This window comes from Rhinolophus hipposideros (genome assembly GCF_964194185.1).
Source record: "Rhinolophus hipposideros genome assembly, chromosome: X".
NCBI lineage: Eukaryota > Metazoa > Chordata > Mammalia > Chiroptera > Rhinolophidae > Rhinolophus > Rhinolophus hipposideros.
In genome coordinates this window covers 78,772,127-78,793,059 of record NC_138046.1, presented here as the reverse complement: position 1 = coordinate 78,793,059, position 20,933 = coordinate 78,772,127, and the positions used below count along the sequence as shown (strand labels likewise).

Genomic DNA, 20,933 nt, shown 5'->3' with positions numbered 1-20,933 from the left:
TATGTGCTTTGGAGAAGGCCTGTTTTGATTAAGGCAATTAGGTGTTCTGTTTGCTTCTTGGATTCGAGGATCCAGTTCTGTCCACATGCTTGGGCAGTTCTCATCGACAATGTGTTTGAATATATTTTCTGTTCCCTTCTCTCTTTCTTGTCCTGCTGGTATTCCCATTATTCTTACATTTCTCTTTCTGATGGAGTCAGAAAGTTCTTGTAGAGTTCTTTCATTTCTTTCCAGTCTCAAGTCTGTTCTTCCTTCGTGTCATTTCCAGGTTTCTAATTTCGATGTCATTATTCTTTCCTCCATCTGGTCAACTCTGCTATCTAAACTGCTTATTTCTTGCTTAATGTCTTCTACTGAGTTCTTACTCTACAGAAATTATATTTGGTTCTTTTTTATATAATTTCAATCTCTTTCCTAACATTCTCATGTTGTTCTTTGATTGTGTTTCTGAGTTCATTTAACTGCCTTCTGTGTTTTCTTGCATCTCGTTGAGGATTTTCAGAACTGCAATCTTAAATTCTCTGTCATTTAAGTCACATGTTTCAACATCTTTAAGTTTGTTTTCTGGAGACTTTTCACTTTCTTTCTGAGCTGTCTTGTTGCCTTGGTTATTCATGGCAAGTACTGATTTATTATTTCTCTTCCTAGACTTCAACAGGAGTGTCTTCTGCCACAGGTTGATAGGAAGAGGTCTTTTTTTGTTTTCCAGTACTTGAAGGTAGAATGTTTTATTTTCTCTCCGACTGCAGCCTTTTTTTTCTCTCTCACATGGTAGTCCTATGTTTCCTCTGCACTATTCCAGCTTCTCACACAATGGGTGGATTCCCTGGGAGATGGGCTTCTCCTCTGTTAATACTTCGCCTGGGTCACAGGGTGCAGTGTCCATGTGGGTATGTGGAGAGGTTTGAAGTTCCAAAGCTCTTCCTGCACCAGATTCAGAGCCCATATTTTTCAGCAGTTCTGTTTACTTCTGCAGGGATCCGTCCAGATAGGTGGGGCCAGGGGTGGGGTGAATTTTGAGAGGTGGCCCAGAGCAATGGTCGCTACCACCACCACAGCCAGTCCTGCTTCCACAACTATTTCCCCTTTGCCGGAACTAGTGGGCTGCAAATCTGTGTCTGCAGTGCACAGTTCTCAGAACAGCAAATACTCTGTTCTTTTTACCTGAGACTGCTACTGTTGTGCTTCTAGCACAGAGAAGGTGGGGGCGGGTCGAGCTCTGGGAAGGTAGGGAGGGGGCAGTTAGTCTCAGTGCCTAAGACTTCCGTTCTCTGCTGGGCAGTTAGGGCTTAAACCACCGCTTTCAGCCTTCTTCCCTCAGTCTTTTCTACAAGGTCGCTGCTGTGAGCCTTGGCTTCAGCCGTGTTATATGATGCCCCTCAGCCCTGTGGGACATGAGCGGAGCCCTAGTAGTCTGAGTTCTTCCCTCTCCCGCAGCTGCAGTAGTTCCGGGATGCAGCGAGCTCAAAGCAGTCAGCTAGGTCTCCGTCCTGCTTCCGCTCGTCTCCGTCTCCGCATTTATCCCTTCCCTCCGCCCCCTCTCGCGCGATTCACCCACCTTTAGGTGAATTCAGTAGTAGGCCACTTCGTCTTGCCTGTCTGCTGTTCAGGGAGTCCTTTGTGGAGTTACTGTTGTTCGATTAGTTGTAAATTCCAGGAGAGCTTTACAGAGGCTCTCCTCACTCTGCCATTTTTATGACATCACTCTAGAAGACATTTTTGAAAGAAATTGAAGAAAACACACATAAATCGAAAGACATTCCATGCTCATGCATTGGAAGAATCAACATAGTTAAAATGGCCATATTACCCAAAGGTGTATTCAGATTTAATGCAATCCCTATCAAAATCCCAATGGCATTTTTTTAAAGAAACACACAAAAAAAATCATCAGTTTTGTTTGGAATCACAAAACAATAGACAAAGCAACCCGAATAGCCAAAGCAATCTTAAGAAAAAAGAATAATACTGAAGGTATCACACTCCCTGACTTTAGCTTGCACCACAAGGCTACAATAATCAAAACAGCATGGTATTGGCAAAAAAAGAGACACGGAGGGGCCGGCCCGGTGGCTCAGGCGGTTGGAGCTCCATGCTCCTAACTCCAAAGGCTGCCGGTTCGATTCCCACATGGGCCAGTGGGCTCTCAACCACAAGGTAGCCAGTTCAATTCCTCGAGTCCCGCAAGGGATGGTGGGCTCCGCCCCCTGCAACTAAGACTGAAAGGACAACAACTTGAAGCTGAACCGCACCCTCCACAACTAAGATTGAAAGGACAACTTGACTTGGAAAAAAGTCCTGGAAGTACACACTGCTCCCCCCCAAAAAAAAAGACAAAGATCTTAGTAATTAAAAAATATGGCAGCAGAGAAAAAAAAATAAAAGAAAAGAAAAACAGACACGGAGACCAATGGAATAGAACTGAGAACCGAGAAATAAAACCCCATAAATATGGACAGATAGTTTTTTACAAAGAATCAAAAACGTACAATGGAGAAAAGACAGCCTCTTCAATAAATGGTGCTGGGAGAATTGGGTAGCCACAGGCAAAAGAATGAAACTGGACTGGTATCTGTCACCATGTACCAAAATTAATTCAAAATGGATCAAAGACTTAAGCATAAGACCTGAAACAATAAACTGCATAGAAGAAAACATTGGTACTAAACTTATGGACCTTGGGTTCAAAGAGCATTTTATGAATTTGACTCCAAAGGCCAGGGAAGTAAAAGCTAAAATAAACTATTGGGAGTATGTGAAACTTAGAAGTCTCTGAACAGCAAAAGAAACCATCAACAAAATAAAGAGGCAACCAACTGAATGGGACAAGATTTTTTCAAACAGTGCCTCCGATAAGGGGCTAATATCCAAAATATACAAGGAACTCATGAAACTGAAATCAAAAACACAAACAACCCAATTGAAAAATGGACAGAGGACCTGAAGTGACATTTTCCCCAAGAGGACATACAACTGGCAAATAGACATATGAAAAAAATGCTCAACATCACTAATCATCAGAGAAATGCAAATAAAAACCACAATAAGATATCACCTCACCCCAGTCAGAATGGCTATCATCAACAAGACAAATAGTAATAACTGTTGGAGAGGCTGTGGAGAAAAAGGGACCCTCATACACTGTTGGCGGGAATGCAGACTGGTAAGCTGTTATTGAAGGCATTGTGAATGTTCCTCAGAAAACTCCGAATAGAATTACCATATGACGCAGCAATACCTCTCCTGAGTATCTATCCAAAAAATCTGAAAACATTTATACATAAAAACACGTGTACCCCAATGTTCATTGTAGCTTTGTTTATGGTGGCCAAGACATGGAAACATCCAAAATGTCCTTCGATAGATGAATGCATAAAGAAGTTGTGGTATATATACACAATGGAATGCTATTCCGCCATAAGAAAAGATGAAATAGGACCATTTGTGACAACATGTATGGATCTTGAGAGTAGAATGCTAAGTGAAATAAGTCAGAGAGAAAAAGCAGAGAACCATATGATTTAACTGATATGTGGTATATAAACCAAATACAGCAAAAGAACAAGACAAACAAATGAGAAACAAAAATTCATAGACAGAGACAAGAGTTTAGTGGTTACCAGAGGGTAAGGGGGGTGGGGGTGGGAGATGAGGGTAAAGAAGATGAAATATATGGTGACGGAAGGAAAACTGAGTCTGGGTGGTGAATATACAATGGGATTTATAGATGATGTAATACAGAATTGTATACCAGAAATCTATGTAATTTTACTAACAATTGTCACCCCAATAAATTAAAAAAAAGAATTGTGACACACACATACACAGGAGGTTTGATAGAAAAATACGGTGAATGCTAAATACGGTTAGCGCCATCCAATGGAAAGGCAGGGATCTTCAATACAGGAAGCGGCACGTCCAAACTTACTAACAGCATTTGACAAGTTTCAACTTGTTTGATGCAGTCCGGTGTGAGCTACAGTTGAGAGAAGGTGTGTTTTAAAGTGTGCTGTAAATAACCCTCCATCATGACAATGCTCCATGTCACATATCAGTTATGGTAAACGGCAATTTCTGCGAAATAAAAACATCACAGTATGTCCTCATCCACCTTATTTACCAGATCTGGCACCAGGAGACTTCTGGCTCTTCCCAAAGTCTAAATGATTCAGGACATCAAGGCAGCCAAAACAGCGTAACTAAAGACACTCAGGAAAGAGGACTTCCAGAACTGCTTCAGAAAGTGACAAAAATGATCGGATAAGTGTTTTTGAAGCGATGGGGAATATTTTGAAGGGGATAAATGGCAATGGATCTTTTACTGTAATATTTTTTATTTAAACATTCACCATATCGTTTGGTCACTATACACACACTTAAAAAAGAACGAAGCTCATAGATAACAGACACATTGGTGCTTGCCCAAGGCAAGAGGTGGGAAGTGGGAGAAAAGCATGAACTGTTTTATGTTTGTTTTTCAGTTTAAATAAATTGAATAAAAATAAATTTTAGAATTTTAAAAAAACACGGTTTTGGTAAAATTTTTCTTGCTATATTTTTTCTCATCATAGGGACTAGGTAATTATTATTAATCTTTTCAGCTCACCATTCCACGGCTAAACAGATTAAGTCTCCTAACTTCAAGCTGAATTTTAAGCAGTAAATTTATTTTATACAGTATATAAGAATATTGTTTAGAAAAATTACAATTTTCCCAAATGTCCTTCAATTTAAACCAAAAGCTTATTTTTTTCAGAATGTTTCCCTTAAACTATCCCTATTAAAACACTGATATAACTAAAATAAAATGGGGAAAGATATGCACAAACATTTACTAAAGGTCATATTTCCAGGGATTTTGATTTTTTTTCTTTTTACTTAGAACTACCATTTTCTGGGACAGCAGGATGGCTCAGTTGATTAGAGCACGAGCTCTCAACAGCAGGGTTGCCGGTTCAATTCCTGCATGGAATTGCGCCCCCTGCAACTAAAGATTGAAAATGGTGACTAGACTTGTAGCTGAGCTGGCCCTCCACAACTGCATTGAAGGATAACAACTTGGAACTGATGGGTCCTGGAGAAACACACTGTTCCCCAATATTCCCCAATAAAAAATTAAAAACAGAAAAACTACCATTTTCTTACTCAATGAAGAACACTCTCTAAAATCATAGACTGATTCAAATTACACATCCCATTTTTGCCTGGAGGATCTAAGACAATCAAATTACATGTACAATTTCTCAATTTACAACCAAAGTACACAGCCTTAAATGAGGAGTTTGCTGAAGTCAAAATCCCACATTTATCTAAAGTTTGCTATTTCCACGAAAAAGAATCCTGTCCACTTCACAGTCCGGAACCAATGTTCACCCCTTTATACTTAGCCTGGTTTTGCTCTGAGCTTATCAAAACATTGCTTCACTTACATTTCACCTAAGCTGCAACTCTCCCCCCAATCCTAGAACAAGTCTTTTTCCTTAGGTAAGATGTTCCTTGGTTTCTCTGATATGAAATCTCCCTTGTAGCACGATCCTATAAACCTGGATTTATGGGACTGCAGGTTTGTCCCTGCTGGTCTTTAGCTGATTAGGCTAAGACAAATGACACAGTAATATGATTCCAAAGATAAGAGTATAAATGAATAAGAGAGTAACTTCAACTGTGTAGAAAAAATACTAGAATGTGAGGAAAAAAAGGCAAATTAAAACACAGCATCGGGGTGGGTGGTGATCTCAGTTGGTTAGAGCACAATGCTTCTTAATAACAAGGTTGCCGTTTCGATCCTCACATGGGCCACTGTAAGCTGCGCCCTCCACATAGATTGAAACAACTATGATGAGTCCTGGAAAACCACACTTAAATAAATAAAAATTTTAAAAAATACAAACAGCACCAAGGACTTATTATAAAGAGGATACTAAACAGAAGAACAATGTGTGTTTCAGCTACAAACTGGGCTTGGCTGCTTCCATGAATATAGTTCTGGAGGGAAAGAAAGACAAAAGCAAATCTTTAAATTTACGTTAAATTTTGGTATCCTAATCCTAAAATGGGTATTTAAAACCCTATGAAATTATTCATTCACCTTATGCACGTATGCACTGGGTCTGTAGTATTCACCAGTACATAAATTTGACTAAAATAAAAGCTATCTCGGTGTTATTATTTGTCTTATCGTTCTACTTATACTATGTTTTCAACAACAGAATATGTGAGAAAACTAGTATTTCAGTGTACAAGACCATAAGGTAAAATAATGTAAGCTCTAGGAAGACAGGAAATATGTTTTTCTTGTTTATTACTATATGTAATAACACCTAGCACAGTACCTAGAAATAGTAGATGCTTAAGTACTTGATCAATTATTTTATTTAGCTGAAAGCTAACTTTCATTCTCAGCCAGGTTAGTGAAAAGGACTCACCAAATGGGATAAACAACTTCCCATTTTTAAGAGCTCTGCACCTTCTTCTCATTAATTGAAGCTCATTAACAGCAAGATTGAAAATTCAAAACTAAATCTAATTCCTTCATATGCTGGCAATGGTCTCACAGGATAATAATTATTAAGCTTAACTTTGGCATACAATGGAAAGAAATCCTGGACTTTCCTTACCACATGTCCTGTGTGAGGATTCTTATGAGCATATGGTGGTCCTCTTATATGATTCCACATTTGACCCGATGTCATAGCAAGCACAAAACACTAGGAAACAAAAAATAATGAAATATTCATATAACATGGTGAAGTTATCCCCACCCTGATTAACTTGATAGGTATATGAAAAGTGCATCTGCACAAGTAATACATGATGAACAATTTTTTCAGATACATGACTTGCTGATTAAGGCTTACATTTCACAAGGATCACAAGAATCAATAACATTTACTATGAAAGGAAAACACCATTTTTAAATAATAAATAAGCTGACAGAAGTTTCAAAATTGAATACAGAAAAGCCTTTCACAATATTTTTAAAAGAACTGCAGATTTTCATAGGAGTGACAGTCTATCATTTAGTTTGAACAAAAACTGGGTACAATCAGTTCCTCCAAGCTCTGGCCTAATAATGGAGGAAGCAAACTGATTTTAACATATCTATATCTATCTATCTATATGTAGATAGATAGATATAGATATAGATATATCCTTTTCCACAGGTAAGAAATAAACAAAATGCTACCTAACAATATTGGGAGTTTTATTCAAATAATTTTCTTCTAAAATTTACTCACCAAAGCTGCAAAAGCCCATCCAGTTTTATTAAAGAGAAATTCCATATTGCTTCTTCGAAGATATACAAGTCCACCAATAACAGCCAAAAGCAATCCCAACATAAGTGGACCAGCATAATTTGGAGGTCTGATTACTCTAATCTAATGGAAAGAAAAGAAAAACTTTTAAGGCATGAAATTTATTCATTAATTTTGAATTAATTACATAGGTCAAAATAATTTGAAATGAAAGCTATCAAAATAGTGTGGTTTCTTTCAGGAAAAAATACACATTTCTTTTTTCATCCTAACCAAAAGGGTCTACAGTGAATCCTAACATGATGTGGAATAGGTACAATATTCTGTTTAACCACAACATAACATCTTTTAGATTAAGAAATATTTGCCGGGCCGGCCTGGTGGCTCAGGCGGTTAGAGCTCCATGCTCTTAACTCCGAAGGCTGCCGGTTCGATTCCCACATGGGCCAGTGGGCTCTCAACAAAAAAAAAAAAAAAAAAAAAGAAATATTTGCCAAGTACAACTAGGTAGACCATGGACTTAATAAAGTCAAAAGAGTGGATGCCATGCTGAATTCAGTAAATAGAGGATGGTTCTGTAATTTCACACTTTCAGCACATGATTCTGTTAAAGGTTACTTATGAAGAGACTGCCCAACTATTACCACCTCCGTGATATGACGACAAGACCACTTAGGACTGCCCAGTAAGATTCAAAGTGAATAATGGCAAAGTAACTCTCTACAAAGTCGAGAAACTTACATTGACATCAGTTCTGTCAGCAATCCACCGGGCAATTTGCTCAGCTGAAAAACCACGCACCTGCAACTCGTATGTATCACCCCGTTTGGGTTTCCCTTTTGCAGGAAAGTTGATGAAAGTTGGAGCTGAATTCATGTTTAGCTGAATAAAAAGTAGTCCATGAAAATGTAAGTTATCAAAAAATAATCTTAATATCAAATATTACCTTAAAAATTAGGCATTTTGTAAAGATAAGGAAGCCCAGGTTTAGGTACATTAAGTGACTTGCCTAAGGAAAGTGGAATAAGGTGGGCCAGAATTCAAACCCAAGGCTGACTGTGACTTTAATTATTATACATTACTAACCAAATATAGTTTCCTAGCTAAGAAACCTACATTTTACTCTTTTAGAATGGATAATATCACATACTACCAACATTTTAATCTGTTCAGAGATTATGCCAAAAAGAATACATTTATGAGAATTAAAATTGTCTTATGTAGCTGAAGCAAGCTCCAAATAAGGTACATTCTCAATTTGGAGGCAGTAAGATCAGGCAGGATAAGATAGTGCTCTAAAATTGCAATCAAAGCCAATAGAATCCGAGACAAGAAAACGCTAAAAGAGTTCATCACCACAAAACCAGTACTACAAGAAATGTTAAACGGACGTCTTTAAGAAGAAGGGGAAAAAAGGAACACAAATATGAATAGTAAAATGGCAATAACCATGTACCTACTGTGTTTCCCCGAAAATAAGACCTAACCGGACCATCAGCTCTAATGCGTCTTTTGGAGCAAAAATTAATATGACCTGGTCTTATTTTACTATAAGACTGGGCATAATATAATATAATATAGTATAACATAACATAACACCGGGTCTTATATTAATTTTTGCTTCAAAAGACGCATTAGAGATGATGGTCCGGCTAGGTCTTACATTCGGGGAAACACGGTATCAATAGTCATTTTAAATGTAAATGGATTCAAAGCTCCAATCAAAAGACACAGGATAGCAGAATGGATAAGAAAACAAGACCCCTACATATGCTGTTTACAAGAGACCCATTTCAGATTGAGAGACACACACAGACTGAAAGTAAAGGGGTGGAAAAAAGATATTTCATGTAAATAGAAATGAAAGAAATAGCTGGGGTAGCAATACTTGTATCAGATAAAATAGACTTGAAAACAGGCTATAATAAGAGATAAAGAAGGACATTTCATAATGATAAAAGATCAATCCAACAAAAGGATAAAGCCCTTGTAAACATCTATGCACCCAACAAAGGAGCACCTAAATATATAAAACAAATATTGACCAACATAAAGGGAGAGATCGATAGTAGTACAGTCATAGTAGCAGCCTTTAACACCCCATTGTCATCAATGGATAGATATTCCAGACAGAAAATGAACAAGGAAACGGCAGCCTTAAATGACACATTACCGTGTTTCCCCGAAAATAAGAGCTAGCTAGATTAGCTCTAATACGTCTTTTGGAACAAAAATTAATATAAGACCAGGTATCATATCATATCATATCATATCATATCATATCATATCATACCATACCATATTAAACCTGGTCTACATTATATTAAAATAAGACTGGGTATTATATTATACCCATTGTTTATATTAAAATAAGACCAGGTCTTATATTGATTTTTGCTCCAAAAGACGCATTAGGGCTGATGGTCCGGCTAGGTCTTATTTTCAGGGAAACATGGCAGAACATATGGTTTACCTGATATTTTTAGAGCATTTCATCCCAAGCAGTAGAATATACACTCTTTTCAAGTGAACATGGAACTAGTATTGTTTACAATAGCCAAGATACAGAAGCAACCCAAGTGCCCATCAATGGATGATTGGATAAAAATGATGTAGTACGTATACATACACCGGAATACTACTTGGCCATAAAAAAATGAAATCTTACCATTTGCGACAACACAGATGGACTTAGAGGGTATTATACTAAGTGAAATAAGTTTGTCTTTAAATTATAATCATTTTGTACAAGCCAATCTCCATTATTATAATCCAACTCCCTTGCTTTGATTCTCTACTCACAATAAAACCCTTCTAACAGTAATTTTTTGTACTTTCCCATAATGGAGAGGGTATACTGATTAGTGGATGTGATTATTTTGGTCAGCCTGACAGTATAATATGGTGAATCAATAAATAGATTAGCCCCTTGGTTACCAATGTCCATGGATTTTTATGGTTTGGTGAGTGTGCACAAAGTCTCTAGAGCTAATTAAATTCTGGGTACACTGTTAAAATTCAATTTCTGAGTCTACAAAGCTAAGAACACAGTGTTCACTCCACCAAAGAGGTGCCCAAATCTTAGGCCAAACTCTTCAATACCACCTTTGCATTTCTTTAAAAACATGTCTGAGAACACCAGGTAATATATGAATTCATTTTCCCTATGAAATTAAAAAAACACACAAAAAAACATTAGTTTTAAGGACCAAACCCAGTCTGTTCTTGCAGCCACTGTTACCATTTCTAGACCTTTCTAAATTTATTCATATATACATGTGTACCAACAGAAAACATAGTATTGCTTTGTGTCTGCTTTAACACAAATGGTAACATGGTAACTGTATCATTCTGCAATTTGCTTTTTTTACTCAAACATGTAAGATATCTATCCATGATAGTACATGTATATCAACCTCACTCATATTTTATTAAGTGATTATGCTATTATTGGACTTCAAGGGTTTTTTCCAATTAAAAATAATGCTACAATGAACAGCCATATACATATCTCCCTGTATACCTATGAGGGGGTTTCTATAGAAATTGAATTGTTAGATCACAGGGCAGAAACATTCAAAATTAAAATGGATAGACCCAACTTGCCTTCCAAAGTGGCTGTACCAATTTATACTTCTACTTATCAGTGCAGGAAATTATGTTTCCCCAACATTCTTGCCAAAAGTTGATCTAATGAGCAAATACTGTATTGCAATTTGTATTTCCATGATTACTAGTCTAACATCTTTATACTAAACAAGTTCTTTTTTTAAATTTTTATTTATTTAAATGTGTTTTTCCAGGACCCATCAACTCCAAGTCACATAGTTGTTTCAATCAAGCTGTGGAGGGTGCAGCTCACAGTGGCCCATGTGGGGGATCGAACTGTCAACCTTGTTGTTAAGAGCACTGTGCTCTAACCAACTGAGCTAACCAGCAGCTTCTAGATAAGTTCTTTAAAAATATCTTGTAGGCTAAACACACAAAAAACAGAGTGAAAAGGCATCTATAAAATAGGAAAATATATCTGCAAATCATATATCTCATAAGGGGTTATTATCCACTATATATTAAAATATCCTGAGGGCAGACGGGTGGTTCAGTTCATTAGAGCGCGAACTCTGGGGAACGGGGCTGACGGTTCAATTCCCACATGGGCCAGCAAACTGTGCCCTCCGCAACTAGAATGAAGTCAATGAACTGCCGCTCAGCTCCCGGGCAGCCAGATGGCTCAGTTGGCTGGAGTGCAGGCTGAACCACACGATTGCTGGTTCGACTCCTCGACTCTCACAAGGGATGGTGGGCTGCACCCCCTGCAACTAACAACGGCAACTGGACCTGGAGCTGAGCTGCGCCCTCCACAACTAAGATTGAAAGGACAACAACTTGACTCGGCAAAGTCCCGGAAGTACACATTGTTCCCCAATAAAATCCTATTCCCCTTCCCCAGTAAGATCTTTTTTAAAAAAAAAAAGAAATCCTATAACTGAACAACAAAAAATCCCAAACAGATTTAAAACTGGGTAAAGGATATGAATAGACGTTTCTCCAAAAACAGATATAGAAATGGCCAATAAGCACATGAAAAGATGCTCTACATTACTAACCATTAGGAAAATACAAATCAAAACAAAATGAGATATCACCTCACACCCATTAGGATGGCTACTATCACAAAAAACAAACAAACCAGAAGATAAGTGTTGGTAAGGATGTAGAGTATCTGGAACCCCTGTGCACTGTTGGTGGGAATGTAAAATGATGCAGCCACTTTATTAAACAGCATGGAGGTTCCTAAAAAAACCAAAATATTGAACCACCATATGATCTAGAAATTCCACTTCTGGGTATATATGTAAAAGAACTGAAAGCAGGAACTTGAAGATATATTTCTACACCTATGTTCATAGCAGCATTATTCACGATAGCCAAAAGATGAAAGCAACCCAAGTGTCCATCAACAGATGAATGGATAAATAAAATGTGGTACATACACACAATGCAACATTATTGAGCCTCAAAAGAGAAGAAAATTCTGACACATGCTACAACATGGATGAACTCTGAGCACATTATGCTAAGTGAAATAAGTCAATCACAAAAATATAAACACTGTATGATTCCATTTATATGAAGTACCTACAGTAGTCAAATTCATAGACAGAAGGATAATGGTAATTGCCAGGGGCTAGAAGAAGAAGGAATGGAGAATTATTCAATGTGTACAGAGTTTCAGTTTTACAAGATAAAAAGAGTTCTGGAGATTGGTTACACAACAATGTGAATATACATAACATTACTATACTGCACATTTAAGAATGTTAAGATAGCACATTTTATGCTACGTATATTTTCCCACAATTAAAAAATAACACTCTTGTAGGTTTTAAAAACCCTTGGATGCCAAAATAAGATGTACTATTTTTGGTAGGTATCACTTTTCATCCATACTTAGCTTTTGTATGTTGCAGCATATGACACTGTTATTTGGAGAAAGATTTGAATTTCTTCCACAGATGGACACACTACCATCCTTATACCATTAACACTAATTATAGGTCTAAAACGGGCACTGATATTAAAAGCTATTTGATATAGAAGAAAATTGGTTTTGTATTTGTACAAATTAGTAACCGAAATTCTTTATATGAATCTTGTTAAAATACATGGAATTTTAAGTTTCCAAAACAATCCCAGCTTGAGTAATAGAAAATGAGAAAGCAATTTCTTAAACTCAAAAAACTATTTCCTTTGGTATAATAAAGTCTAAATGCACTAACCTTTAAGGTTGTATCATGCTTTATAAATGTAATGATTTTGATTTCTGGAGCTGTGTGAGACTGAAACATGACTTGCACAATGACGTACTGTAAAATGGGAACATTAAGCCATTTGTTCAACATTTACTGAACATCCATCATATATGATAGCCACAGAATGTTGGCTCTGCCCTTGAGTAAGTAACTATATTCCTAGAGGGAGTGTCAAACAACTATAGGGCTGATTCTACTATAAGACAGAATGTGAATACATACATATATAACAGAAATATAAGGAAAATAGCGCGATAACACAAGAAAAGGTGTGACTCACTGTTCACCTGGAGAATTTGAAAAGACTTGAAGGGAATATCTGAAATGAGGCTTACAGGGTAAGCAGAATTTTGAAAGGGGAGAGAAAGGGAGCAAGGGAGAAGGGATATTTCATGTTATTGGAAACAATCAACAATGCTGAAATAAGACAGTGCATGATATAACATAATTATGAAAAAGGTAGTTATGTGCTTGGAGTAGAGTGCGTGAAAAGTAACTAGTACAAAAGTGCATTCCACAGACAAAATGCTCCATTACATGGCCCAATAATTTGGGAAATTCTCTATATTATAGTCCAATGTTGGGATAGATGGTGTAACATACGAGGTGTGATCAAACAATATGGTGATTAATTTTTTTAAAAAGTACAGTAAAAGACACATTGCCATTAAGCTCCCTCAAAATACTCCCGCCCCCACTTCAAACACTTATCCCATCGTTTTTGCCACTTTCTGAAGCAGTTCTGGAAGTCCTCTTTTGTGTGTTTAGTTGTGTAGTTGTGGCTGCCTCAATGTCCTGAAGCGATTCAAAATGTTTAACATGTCCTGAAATCATTTTGACTTTGGGGAAGAGCCAGAAGTCGCATGGCACCAGATCCGGTAAATTAGGTGGATGAGGATACACTGTAATGTTTGTTTTTTTTTTTAAATTTATTTATTGGGGTGACAATTGTTAACGAAATTACATAATTTCAGGTGTACAATTCTGTATTACATCATCTATAAATCCCATTGTGTGTTAACCACCCAGAGTCAGTTCTCCTTCCATCACCATATATTTGATCCCCCTTACCCTCATCTTTCTCCCCCCACCCCCCTTACCCTCTGGTAACCACTAAACTATTGTCTGTGTCTATGAGTTTTTGTTTCTCATTTGTTTGTCTTGTTTTTGGTTAATATACCACATATCAGTGAAATCATAGGGTTCTCTGCTTTTTCTGTCTGACTTCTTTCACTTAGCATTATACTCTCAAGATCCATCCATGTTGTCACAAATGTTCCTATATCATCTTTTCTTAACGCCTAATAGTATTCCATTTTGTATATATACCACAACTTCTTTATGCATTCATCTATCGAAGGACATTTTGGTTGTTTCCATGTCTTGGCCACTGTAAACAAAGCTGCAATGAACATTGGAGCACACGTGTCTTTATGTATAAATGATTTCAAATTCTTTGGGTAGATACCCAGGAGAGGGATTGCTGGGTCATATGGTAATTCTATTCGTAATTTTTTGAGGAACCTCCACACTGCCTTCCATAGCGGCTACACCAGTCTGCATTCCCACCAACAGTGTATCAGGGTTCCTTTTTCTCCACAGCCTCTCCAACACTTGTTGCTATTTGTCTTGTTGATGATAGCCATTCTGACTGAGGTGAGGTGATATCTCATTGTGGTTTTTATTTGCATTTCTCTGATGATTAGTGATGTTGAGCATTTTTTCATATGTCTATTTGCCATTTGTAAGTCCTCTTTGGAGAAATGTCTCTTCAGGTCCTCTGCCCATTTTTCAATTGGCTTGTTTGTTTTTTTGGTTGTTGAGTTTCATGAGTTCCTACTTGACACAATAAACTGCATAGAAGGAAACATAGGTACTAAACTTATGGACCTTGGGTTCAAAGAGCATTTTATGAATTTGACTCCAAAGGCAATGGAAGTAAAAGCTAAAATAAACAAATGGGACTATATGAAACTTAAAAGTTTCTGCACAGCAAAAGAAACCATCAACAAAATAAAGAGGCAACTGACTGAACGGGAGAAGATTTTTGCAAACAGTTCCTCCGATAAGGGTCTAATATCCACTGTAATGTTTTTATTTGACTGAAACTGCGGTATACCAGAAGCTCTCTGTGACATAGAGCGTTGTCATGATGGAGGGTGATTTATGGCACACTTTAAAACACACCTTCTCTCAACTGTAGCTCACACCTGACTGAATGCACTGAACAAGCTGAAACTTGTCACACACTGTTACTAAGATTCGATGCACCATTTCCTACACTGAAGATCCCTGCCTCTCCATTGGATGGCACTCAGCAGCATCATGCACTGTATTTTGAGATCACAACAGAAAGGCTCTGTGTCACACATCACTTTTGATATACGGGAATTTCTGTCAAATAAAAACATTATGGTGTGTCCTCAGGCACATTATTCATTGGATCTGGCACCGTGCAACTTCTGGCTCTTCCCCAAAATCAAAATGATCATGAAAGGTAAATGTTTTGAATCAACTCCAGACATCAAGGCAGCCACGACAGCGCAACTAAGACACTCACGAAGGAGGACTTCCAGAACTGCTTCAGAAAGTGACAAGAACGATGGGATAAGTGTGTTCGAAATGAGGGGAATTAGTGGCAATGTGTCTTTTACTACATTTTTTTATTTAAACATTCACCGTATGTTTTTATTGTACCTCATACATCAGCATGTTAAAGTCTATGAGAGGTCCTGGGTTGCAAGATGATTCTCCATGGGTTTCTGGTGTTTCTGCATGTCTTGAGAGCAGAGGGACTGAATGCCTTTGTTCTAGGTGATCTTCTCAAGGATATTTGTATACAGCCTTAGAAGATATTAAATCTCTCTCCAAAGAAAAGAGTACGTGTGGTTACTACACTTTATAGAGATTAGGATTTCGAAAGCTTGGAGTTCCTCTCCCATAACGCAACCCATTGGTACTCTTTGAATTGTACTATGGGAAGGGTGGGTTGGGAAACTGGTGCAAGAAAGTGCTGATACTTTGGATATTGCTGTTGCTGTGAGTAATAAAGTCCTTTAACTCTAACCCAGGAGTGTCATGTCTTTTGCCAGCATTTCTGATAATGCTGCAGAGTAAATTGTTAGCTTGTAGGTAGAGTGAAACCTCAGATCCTTCATAGTTCTTGATACCCTAAAGTAAAAAAATAAAACTTAATTTTGTTTAAACTAAGGTTTACCAAAGTTCCTTTCCCCCCAAGTATTCTTACTAATAACCTCTAGAAAAAAACTCTGGGAACTGTATTATAGCAGGTAATATAGAAAGAGTACTATATGGATGGTAATGAAACAGTTAAAAGGCTACTGTATTAATTCAAATGAGAGAAGACGAGGGCCTTGGAATGTAAAGGGGGTGTGACTATGAAGGATGTCGCAGAAGATGAAGATGACAAAGAAATATCACTAATGATATAGAACACAGAGGACAGGTTTGGGTGGAAGTGGGAAAGACAGAAGTTTCATCTGGGACATAACGAATTTTTGGATTGGTAAGTTATTCACGTAAAAATGTATAGCAAGAAGTTATACTGAAATCTTTCCTTTCATATTTTATACAATTATTATTAAGTAAAACATGTTCAAATATATGAGTTAGGCACTTTTATAAACAGACAAAATTGAATCTATGTCTTTGATTCTACTGATTGAATCTAGGTCTCCTTATATGCAAAGGAGAACGAACTACTACAGAGGCTGAAATTAAAAATACAGTTCATCCAATGTTCATTGCAGCTTTGTTTACGGTGGCCAAGACATGGAAACAACCAAAATGTCCTTCGATAGACGAATGGATAAAGAAGTTGTGGTATATATACACAATGGAATACTATTCGGCGTTAAGGAAAGATGATATAGGAACATTTGTGACAACATGGATGGATCTTAAGAGTATAATGCTAAGTGAAAGAAGTCAGACAGAAAAAGCAGAGAACCCTATGAGTTCACTGATATGTGGTATATAAACCAAAAACAAGACAAACAAATGAGAAACAAAAACTCATAGACACAGACAATAGTTTAGTGGTTACCAGAGAGTAAGGGGGGTGGGGGGAGGGAGATGAGGGTAAGGGGGATCAAATATATGGTGATGGAAGGAGAACTGACTCTGGGTGGTGAACACACAATGGGATTTATAGTTGATGTAATACAGAATTGTACACCTGAAATTATGTAATTTCATTAACAATTGTCACCTTCATAAATAAATTTAAATTAAAAAAATAAATAAATAAAAGCCAAATAATATGCAAAAAAAATACAGTTCAAAGTTACAATTTCTGTTTGTGCATGCAAAGAGCTCAGAAGTTGGTACTTCATCATAACAACATGTAAAAAGTTGAATAAACTAAAAACTCAACAACTCTTCTTGGATCCGTAAGAGATGGAAGACACAGTGCATATACTGCCACCCTGATTAGAGAAACAGACAGGCAAAAACAGAAGTGAAACTATTGCCAGGGTTGGCCCAGTGGCTCAGGTGGTTGGAACGCCATGCTCCTTAAGGACAAGGTCGCCAGTTCGATTCCCCACGGGCCAGTGAGCTGCGCCCTCTACAGCTAAGATCGTGAACAACAGCTCACCCTGGAGCTGGGCTGCCGTGAGCAGCTGGAGGTTGGCGTGAGCTGCCATGGGCTGCTGTGTGCTTGGGCTACCATGTGCCACCATGAACTGTCGGTAGCCATTGTGAGTGGCAGGCAGCCAGCATGAGTGGCCAGCAGCCAGCATGAGTGGCTGGCAATCATCTTGACCTACCGTGGGCTGCTGTGTGCTGCCATGAGTGGCCAGTGGCCAGTGTGAGTGGCTGGCAGCCATCGTGAGCCGCCGAGAGCCAGCAAGAGCTGCCGTGAGGTGCTATGAGGTGCACTGACGACTGGCAACCGACTGCCTCAGCTGAGGGGAGTGTAAGGCTCATAATACCAGCATGTGCCAGGAAGCTGTGTCCTACAGAACTAGACTGAGAAACAACGGCTTGAACCAGAGTATGGGGGGAGGCGGAAGAAATGGGGGGGGGGGGAAGAAACCATACCCAGAGGAGCAAAACCTGACCTCTAACTAATTGCTAGAGGCTCAGTGTGGACAACTCTGAGAGTTAAAAAGCCCAGGGGCACACAGTGATGGCAGTGGTAGGGGATGGGCTACAATATTGTGAGATTTACCTCAGGACCTCAACTAGGTTCCCACAATAAATAGTGGGAAAAAATCTCCTCGTGCTTCCAGCAGGAGGAGGCTAAAACAAACCATTCTGAAATACCCTAGAGCACTCTGTTTTTCTTAATAAGAGCTGCCTCAGTGGAAACTAGTTAACCAAAGCCTAACCTGTTGGGGCATCATCAGAGCCTAACTGACCTGGAAGAAGGGAAATACCAAACTCTAGCTCACTCCAGCCATCCCGTCTCCTAAGGGGGTAGGGAAAAAACTGAGAAACTCTTGAGAAGTTCATAGTCCAGAGAGGCATAGGTTCAATAAATGCCTGAGACCTAATCATAGAACCTACAGAACTTTCCCCTCTCACCTCACCACCACATTACCAAAGGTCAATGCAGGGCCTCAGCTCCCGCTCCCCACACAAGAACGCAGGATATGGTGAGGCCAAAAAGGAATACCAATGGAGCCACAGATAGGGGTGTCAAACCACTATATTCTCTCTGGCGGCTGGGTTGGAGATACAGGAAGCAGGAGCTGCAATCTGCCGTCCGCTTCTCTGCCAACCAACCAACACCCCACTTGCTAGCTGCAATCTGCGCTTGCTAGCTTAGCCAGGGCAGTTATATCAGTGGCCAGTGGCTAACTGGTTACAGCTGATGGCCAACTAGTTACAAGTGATGGCCATCTATTACCCAAGCCAGCACCTTTCTACGTGAGGTCGAGAGCCTAGAAACTACTCTCTTGGCTCTGTCCCCACACTCCACCCCTCCAGGGTTTCGCCTCACAATCTACGCAATAAGCATCTTTCAAGAGAGGCCGTATGTGAGGAATCTAGAGGTGGATGAAATATCCTGGGCACAGCCAGGGTTCTCAGTGTACCGTGCAGGAACAACAGTGGCTCACAACAAAGGTGATTACATATTCTCCATGGCGGCTGGTCGAGACACAGGAAGCAAACATCTGCCTGTACCCCAACAAGGGGTCTTTCAGCACCACAGTCTCGCTGGCGGCCGGGTGAGACACAGGAAGTAAACATCCGTCAGTTTCACTACTTGGTGATACGTTCCCAAGCAAACTGTCAAGCAGTCCACCAAATCGGGGATGGAAGGCAATTCCCCGTAGTCCACAGTCATTTGCCAGGGCTGTGCATTGGCCGCACAATGTGTGCCCTCTCTGCAGGGTGAGGGCTCCAAGTCCTCCCCAAGATGGGGGTGAGGGACGACCTCGACCTCACCCATATCTTCCATCGAGGACTCAGCAAGCGTTTCCTCCTGGGACTACAAGTCCCGCATCTGGGCCACTACAGCAAGCACTTACCAGCCCACACAGCTGCAAAGACCTTCACTTTCTCTGTCCTATGCTGGTTGGAGAACCATCCACGTCTTCCTACCCCTCAATGGCGGTTCAACTCTCCGGCAGCTGCACGGCTCTTTCTACACTGGTCCGGAGCCATCCATGTCCTCTCCTGCTCCCGGCGCTGCTCCTCACAGGCTTCCCGAGACTGAGTTTTCATACGCACAAACTGTTCCACCATCCTTCGGAGAGTTTTGGCCAGCACCATTCCCTGCTCGCTGCACCATGTGTAATACAGGGACTCAGCTCCCGCTCCCCACACAAGAACGCAGGATATGGTAAGGCCATAAAGGAACACCAACAGAGCAATAGATAGGGGAGCCATACCACTATTTTCTCACTGGCGGCTGGTTTGGAGACACAGGAAGCAGATAGCCACAATCTGCCATCTGCTTCTCTGCCAACCAACCAACCACCCACTTGCTAGATGCAATCCATGCTTACTAGCTTAGTCGCAGCAGTTATACCAGTGGCCAATGGCTAACTGGTTACAGCTGATGGCCAACTAGTTACAGCTGATGGCCATCTGAACCCGAGCCAGCATCTTTCCATGTGAGGTCGAGAGCCTGGAAACTACTCTCCTGGCTTTGTCCCCACACAGCAGTTCCTTTTACCCAGTACATTAGGCATATCAAAAGTCAATAAAACATAATATGAAGACACAGAGCAAGTATCAGAACTACATAAGGCAGGGATGCAATGTTGGAATTATCAGACTGGGAATTTAAAAAACTATGATTAACATGCTAATGGTGCTAATGGATAAAACAGACAACATGCAAAAACAGATGAGCAAGGTAATCAGAGATGGTACTCCTCAAAAAGAACCAAAAAGAAATGCTAGAGATTGTAAACACTGTGAAAGTAAATGAATAATACATTTGATGGGCTTATTAGTACATTGGACACAGCTAAGGAAAGAATCTCTGGGCTAGAGGACATATCAACAGAATCTTCAGACACCGAAAAGCAAAGACCAAAAAAAAGAACAGAATATCCAAGGACTGTGAGTCAACTACAAAAGGTTGGGAATACCAGAAGAGATAAAAAAAAAACAACACAAAAAAAACAAAAAAAAACCCCCCAAAAAACAGAAGAAATATTTAAAACAGTTATGACTGAGAATCTCCCCAAATTAACATAAGACTCCAAATCACAGACTTAGAAAGCTCTGAGAACATCAAGCAGGATAAACGCCAATAACACTATATCCAGGAATATGATTTTTAAGCTATGGAAAGTCAAAGATAAAGAAAAAACTCTGAAAAAAGCCAGACAAATAAAACACCTTACCTATTCAAGAAGAGAGATAAGAATTACATCCAACT

At 39.2% G+C, this 20,933-nt stretch overlaps 1 protein-coding gene across 5 annotated transcripts in view; it reads right to left on the bottom strand.

Annotated features, from left to right (window-relative positions):
- MAGT1 (magnesium transporter 1) overlaps positions 1 to 20,933 on the bottom strand; it is a 66,624-nt gene that overhangs the window by 19,837 nt on the left and 25,854 nt on the right. For all 5 annotated transcript variants that reach the window (XR_013992987.1, XR_013992988.1, XR_013992989.1 and 2 more), the window contains exons 4-7: positions 7,998 to 8,138; positions 7,239 to 7,379; positions 6,618 to 6,707; positions 5,922 to 5,985 (exon numbers count right to left, since the gene is read on the bottom strand). Coding sequence is in view for 1 of the 5 variants with exons in the window: in XM_081043758.1 (XP_080899884.1) it covers positions 5,922 to 5,985; positions 6,618 to 6,707; positions 7,239 to 7,379; positions 7,998 to 8,138 (436 nt within the window). In the remaining 4 variants the exon portion in view is untranslated. The remainder of the gene's footprint in view (positions 1 to 5,921; positions 5,986 to 6,617; positions 6,708 to 7,238; positions 7,380 to 7,997; positions 8,139 to 20,933) is intronic.